Genomic DNA, 7,361 nt, shown 5'->3' with positions numbered 1-7,361 from the left:
ACTAGTTTTCGCACGTAAGCTCCCTTTTCGTAGACCAGGTCACATATATATTTTTTTAAATGGCGTTTATTAAAAATCTGTTTTAAAAAGGTTTATACTATACACGTCGCGTAAAAGGTATTTATATTATCTTTAAATAAGGATCAATTCTTTTGTGATTGGCAAATATTTAGTTTCCGAGATATTATAAATATTACAAGTAATTTTTAAGCAAAAAACAAAACCGACTTTAATTCTCATATACAAATTTACGATTATCGTTAATTTATTCACGATCCAAATATCGGATCTAACCAAACTTAGTATGGGACCACACTTGGGGTACCATCTTTCCGATGAAAAAAGAATTGCCGAAATCGGTTAACGTGGTCCAAAGTTATGCGGTAACATAGATAAAAAAATATTCCGGCGAACTGAGAACCTTCTCCTTTTTGTCAAGTCGGTTAAAAAACCTTGAACCCCTTTTATAGGCTTTGATTTTTATTTCTGCCAAATAATCTTGGTATGGTTGAAATGAGTATGAAAAGTTCTATCGAGTCACATTTCTTCTTTTTTTTGGCTGAACGGTTGGTATTCTACACCGCGGCTATTTGGGACTATTTCTGTCTTAACCCTGGATAACGGGAGCAGCTTAATATGAATAAGAAAAAGTAAACAAACAAATGTCAAATTGAACTCTGAGTTTATTAAACACCCCAATTAGGGCTGCCAACTATCCTTAGTCCAATATTTTTGATAAAAAAGTGCCACAATTTGCCAAATAGAAAAACAAAAGTGCCAAAAAATTTGCCAATCAATTCTTCCCATTTAGCATTAAAATTAGGAGCACACTCCTAAAACAAAAGTCCACTGCCAAAATAAGATAAACCATTTGTATGCACTCTAGAAATTAGAAAATTTAAGTTGAGAAAATGAAATACAAGCAAAGTGTTTCGCAAAAATGTATTGAAATCTTACTATTTTTCAAAAGTGCCATTTTGGCACTTTGTGCCAAATTGAAAAATTAAGTGCCATGAGAAATAAAATGGCACGGTTCTAGCCAACTTGGGAGCCCTGACACCAATGAGAACACTTGCCATTTGTTCATAAACTCAAACCGTTAAACCCGAGTTAATATTTCAACGTGAACATAGTATTAACTAACTTGGTATGTGTATTTCATTTCAGCGTAGGACGGATGGTATTGAAAATGGGCAAAATCGGACAATAACCATGCCTACCTCCCATGTAACGGTAGTTTACAGAAATACGAAAACTGCGACTTTTTAGTAACTACTGCAGCTAATTCACGCAAAATTTATATTTGCAGCCATTTTTAGACGGAAAATAATAATATTATAAATTTTTGGAAAATGGGTGTAGTGACGCCTACTTATGATTACATGATTCTCTCAAACTTGGCACAGTTGTTGGCCGTGATACAACATACTAAACGACTGAAAATGTTTAAAATCGGACAATAACCACGCCCACATCCCATGTAACTTTAATTTAGAAATATACGAAATTTCGATAAATCAGTAAACAATCGATCAATTTGTACCAAACTCGGTATGATTGTTGCGCATGTCACATAAAAGCAAAACTTTGAAAATTTTTGAAATCGGGCTAAAATTACGCCCACTTTTGTATAACGGTAAATTTTAGAAATGCTTGAAACTTCGATATATCGAAATTTAAGGACACTCATTTACTCAAAGTTGATACTAACAACAATCCCTTGAAAATAAGTAACATTAATATGGAATTTTGGAAAAGGGCGTGATACCGCCCACCTATAACTATTTAAGTTTATGGAATATGTTTGAAATAAGAGTAAAACCATCCCTTCTTACCACGTAGCGGTAGTTTTCGGAAAGGTGAAAAAGTATATTGAATACTTGCGCCGGGTATTTAATGTTCGCTCCGCCCGAAATTAGACTTTTTTACTTGTTTACGTTATAGTTATATCCTGTTGATAACGTGGCAACGACGAAACAATACTTTTGTTCCGCGTCAAAGTTTTAGGCGCAGCAGTTAAATCGTAGGCGTTGGAATAGTCTTTTAAATTCTGTCCATCAAATAGGTACATATATATGTATGTATGCGTATAGTTTTACAATTCTTTTGAAATTAATTGCACTTGCAGAGCTTAAGCAATATTTACTAAAGTAATAATTCAAAAATTTAAGAGTAATGCATGAAAAGGTATTTCAAACCATTGGCAATTTCGAGGGATCGCTTCGCACAAGTAATAACGGGGATACAATTTAGACACATTGAAAAGAAAAATGCCTTAAGCATAAATGAGAGAATAAGTGTGAGAACACTTAAGGAATGCGTGTGTGAAAGTGCTTATTTTTGAATGGGTATGTGAAATACATATATTAAAGTGTTGTTAAGCTCACCTGAAAATATGTTTGACCCTTGTCCACCCAACCGACGGCCATGTCGGCACCAGCGAGCTTTCCATCGGGTGAAAATCCAAACCCAACGTAACCCAGCGTACGTGCTTGTATTTCGAACGTAATATCCTGATTAATGATTGTCCATAAAATGCGAAAATCCTCATTCAAATCGACGGCATGATCCCAGCTCAAACCGTTGCCACCGATTCCGTTACCCTCGCCACCACCAGATGCGCCCAAATGGCTTGCACTTTGGGCAGAAATGGTGGAAGTACTATCTTCACTACCGCCGCCTACTGTTTCTACCTTTGTAAGCATTGTTGCCGAAGCTGTTGTTATTCCTTCTGCTGCTATTGAAGGAGATATGCGACTCACAACCACAATGAAACAGGATATAAAACATGTGATTAACGATGACAGCGATGAACTTGGATGCTTCACTTCCTTCTTCTGTATAGCTGCTTTTGCTGGCATTGTAATCTTTATAGCGGACATTGTTGTTGCTGAGGTCGACGTGTCCATTCCGTTCTAAATTAATGATATCGCGATGAGTGTGCTTCAACGCGGTACTGAGATCTTATGAGTGTGGCATGTGTGCGACGCTTCACCCGAATACTCGGGTGCGTGTTAATAGTTTACGAAACAGCCGTTTGATGCTTGGCACCAGATTTGGCAGTTAGCTTTTATAAATTACTTTCGGGTTGACCAAACTATTTCGCAAGTCAGTTAGCGCTTTGTTCACGATTGGCCTTTTCTTCACAGCGCCTTTGCTAATAAATGTATGTCCAGTGAAACACAAATCTCAACGCACACTTTCACTCAGAATGAGTAGAGCATGCTTGTTTTGTTTACTGGCTTGCGAATCGGCAGCAACTGCTTAAAAAGTAAGTTGACGGCAATTGAGCGCACGTCATTTACAGCTTTTAAATCCTGCTACCACAGGTCAATGAGTTGCCAAGTTCTACAACGCTGACGCAGCCTGTGCCAACAGCTCTGTTAGTCCTACGCGAAATTGCTTATTGCGGCAGTATGCAATCGGTGTGTCATTTTGTTGTATTTAAAAACAATTTTTTCAACTGGTGGCCTCAAAAGAGAAAATCTACAGCTATGAGCGTTTTTATTCGTTGCTCCTTCTTCAATTCCTATGGCTTATATATGTTTGTGCATATGTATATGTATATGTATGTACTCGTATATACAAACGGCTATGGGCAAGTATGCATGTACTTTATTAATCCACAAGTTTTTGCCTTTTTGTGTTCCTTCGTATTTTTAGCAATTTCGCTTGGCTTGGTCTTCGAGGTTTTTGTTTTTAGTGTTGGGTGCATGGATGTTTGTATGTGTGTCTTTTAATATGATATATTTTCTTACTGGTATGTATATCACAGCTCTGATGTTATAAATAGCGTTTTCGCTTGTTTTCGGAATGCCTTTTTTGGTGGCTTATTGGACTTTATGGCCATTAGGACTGTCAAGAAAGTGGCCTGCCGCCGGTGGCGAATGGAATTCACCCTCTTACGCTCCTTAGTTTTATGGCGATGTTTGTTTTTTACTCGTTGTTTGGCAGTTATCTACGCTATGAGGTTTTATTTTAATCGCATTTTTATTGCGTTAGCCCTAACGTGATATCGGAATTAAAAGTTGTTGTTTCAGCGCCAAAGCTTTTTGCTTTCCTCACGTGCTCATACAGGTAAAGACGTGCGACATATTTTTCTAATTCAGTTTACTTTTTGCTCTTCCGTTCACATTGTTTTTGTACGTTTTGGCATTCACGTTTTTTGTCGTCTTACCGGTAGCGTTGGCGTCAACCTCACCTGTGAAGCTGGATTCAGGGTGCGTGCACAACTGTGAGTGTAGCGACGTCTGAAAGACAGAAAAGACAAGAAAATTACACGTAAATAGTATAATTTACTTTTGAAAATGTGTTTGATGTGTAATTAAATGTTAAGTCAAGTATAATTGACATGGGCGTCGCCAGGTTCGAATATAGGGGGGGCGACATATAAAAATCCCTAAATTTTAATCTTTACACAGTCATGTTTCTGGCATGCGGGGGACGATATGTACTTGCCGATTTGTTTTACAAAAATTATTTAAAAAGCAGACGTCTCGGTTGCTCAGCAAACCGGTTAATCGTTTCTGCAATTATTTCACATTGATTCTCTAAAACAAATTTTCGATGTATTTAAAGGTAAATTTTATAGGAAATTATACTAACAATATATTAAAACTAGTAGTAACCCCCGAAATACAGGTGAGTACTTAGCTTAAAATTTATTTAAAGAACTTCGTGAAAGACAACAATTAATTCTGTATTGCTAGACACCTGATAACCCAGGATAATTTTTAAGTTCTTAAAAGACACTACGCTACTCTAAGCTTCGTGCAGTGGGCCATGAGAAACCCGTCATCTTTAAGGTATAGTCCAACCTTTCACAATATCTGGTATTAGTCTTAATCTGAAACGCAATAATCATTGAAAATTGACGCCGTTTATGGTGAAAAGCATTTAATATCACACTTTCAAACTAAAGCTTTCTTAACCCTAGAAGCCTAATCTATTTGGGAGTAACGTAAAGCCTTAACATACGCCGTAGAGGCTTATGTACTTAAAAGATAACCTGTGAGCTAAAATATACTTAGTCCTGTCTTATGTTTTTTAAGAATATTGAAGCTGTGAGTTTGACTAATAATAAAACCACATTTATTTAAAACAACAATATAAAAAGTAAATTTTGTGTTAAAATTAAAAAAAAATACCCATTCCGTATACGCCTCGCAGACGTAGATTATACTTTTAGGGTTAACCCTTTCAGTACAAAACCTCAACCACTGATTCTAAAAAATTTTAAATATGTATACGGCTAAATTTGGATCGTTCATTTTAAAAATCACATACAAAATTATGTAATGCTTTGAGGTTTGCAGTCATTCAGGGTCCTTTTTAATGGTCAGTGATATCCTAGGTGTCTAAAAAAGAAAGGGATCTCAGCTTTTTTTATTTTTGGCTTACGTGAAATATATTTCAAAACTATGAATAATACCTATTAACTTTTCCGAATCTCAATTCCACGGAAATATGGTTAATATTTTTCAATAGATTATATTACTCACTATCGACTTTTCTGCCGCTTTTTACTTTTTTGACAAACACGGTCAACTGCAACTGCAGCTTGCACTTTAGTTTGATATATAGCTCAATTCTGCGGCTGCTACAGATCGGCCTGACTAAGTCGTATGACTGAGCAATTATGTATAGATACTAAAGGCCTGAACTACAAAACATAGCGACATGTAACACATCATTAAGTGCCAGTTTATATCATGTCGCTTATACATGTTTGAAAGTGATATATGAAGACATTGCCGAATAAATTCAAATCAAATCATGCATCAAATTTATGCATGTCAACAAAAGGAACACATGCAACATATCCAGTATTATTATTTACATTGTATATACGGGAACAGATTTTCCGAATTGTGCAAGCTCCTACTATAGTAAAATTTATTAAACACTTATCTAATTAAAAATCTATATACCAACGGTGGGAAAACGTGGCTCTTTGAGCCAAATGCGGCTCTTTGCTTAGCAAAGTGCGGCTCTTTTTACTTTCTCCTTGCCTAGAACATTTTTGCTCTTTTTACTTTAACATAAATTTTATAACCGGTAATTAAAGAGTCTGCCAATTTTTAGACCTTTTTCGCATTCTGTGCTCTCTTGTAACCGGTAAATTTGGTTACCATCTCATAAGCTGGTAACAAAATATTTCCCCGTGAAATGTGCAATACAGGAATTTTCACAAATCTTCATAGCTGACTTGCTGAATATTTGCACTGCATTACCAACGTACCTAGAATCGCGGTAACAAGAAGTGGTAACATTTTTTGGTAATAAAATTTTCCGGTCACAAAATCTTCGGTAACGTGCAGAATAGACCTGTTAATAATTGCGTTCGCGTAGCTGTTAAGTGTTCATTTTTAACCAAAACTTTCAGGTTTTTGCGTTCGCGTACGCAAAAATCTTGCAAAGTAGGGGAAATTGAGAGAGCAAAGTGACATTTCATTTTGAGGGGAAGCTGCTGGTTTCTGCTGGAAAAATTTTTGCCAACAGCAATTTGCCAACAGGAAAACAGCTGGTTGGAATTTATGCAAATCACAAAATTGAATTTGATGGTTTAAAAGTTAAAAATGACCAAATGCGACTAATTAAACTTGTAAGAAGTAAGTAGTTGTTTGTTTAATCAATAAACTGTGTCAGGATAACACTTTGTGATGAGTTTTCGTCGAGTTAAATTTTACACTTTTGAATGTAAACAAAAATGATATCAGTTGTTCGTCTAACTTGCAAGTTTCTGCAAATTTTTTGTTCGCGTACTGTTTTGGATATCTTTCTCTTGTGAGAGAACTGGTGACATTTCGCCGGAATTTTGCTGTTGGTTGGTTTTTGCTGGAGATTTTAAACGAACGCACCTATTGTAAACAAAATTTCTATCAGCTGTTCGTCTATCTTGCGAGTTTCTGCAAATTTTCTGTTCGCGTACTATTTTGGATATGTTTCTCTTGTGAGAGAACAGATGATATTTCGCCGGAATTTCGCTGTTGGGCTTTTTTTACTGGAGATTTTAAACGAACGTACGTATTGACTATCCAACATTTAACAGAATTGTTACGAACGGCTTTAACTGACCTAAAACCAGATTTTGAAAATCTCGCCAAAGGGATCTTTTGAATTTTCTTGTATATATATCTTACTTACAATAGAATAATAATAAAATTAATGTTTTTCATTTCTTATAATAATTTTATTTAAAAATAAAATTTTTGTTTTCGTGTTCGTTTTTGTGGCTCTTTGTAGCATTTAGAACTTAAATGTGGCTCTTTTCGGCGGCGGCCTTGCCCACCCCTGCTATATACAAACATTTTCATACAAGGCAGGATTAAACAGTATTATAAATATGCTGCAGAAACACA

General features: G+C 35.8%; 1 protein-coding gene across 4 annotated transcripts in view; it reads right to left on the bottom strand.

The window, feature by feature from the left end:
• Positions 1-7,361, bottom strand: part of LOC118738671 (MOXD1 homolog 2) — a 1,114,343-nt gene that overhangs the window by 907,865 nt on the left and 199,117 nt on the right. For all 4 annotated transcript variants that reach the window (XM_036469580.1, XM_036469579.1, XM_036469582.1 and 1 more), the window contains exon 2: positions 2,388-4,250. In XM_036469580.1, coding sequence (XP_036325473.1) covers positions 2,388-2,909 — 522 coding nt within the window. In that variant the 5' untranslated portion in view covers positions 2,910-4,250. The remainder of the gene's footprint in view (positions 1-2,387; positions 4,251-7,361) is intronic.

This window comes from Rhagoletis pomonella, unplaced genomic scaffold, assembly GCF_013731165.1.
Source record: "Rhagoletis pomonella isolate Grant_MI unplaced genomic scaffold, Rhpom_1.0 Rhpom_scaffold_00005, whole genome shotgun sequence".
NCBI lineage: Eukaryota > Metazoa > Arthropoda > Insecta > Diptera > Tephritidae > Rhagoletis > Rhagoletis pomonella.
The sequence above is the reverse complement of the archived record's forward strand: the minus strand, read 5'-3'. Positions and strand labels throughout refer to the sequence as shown.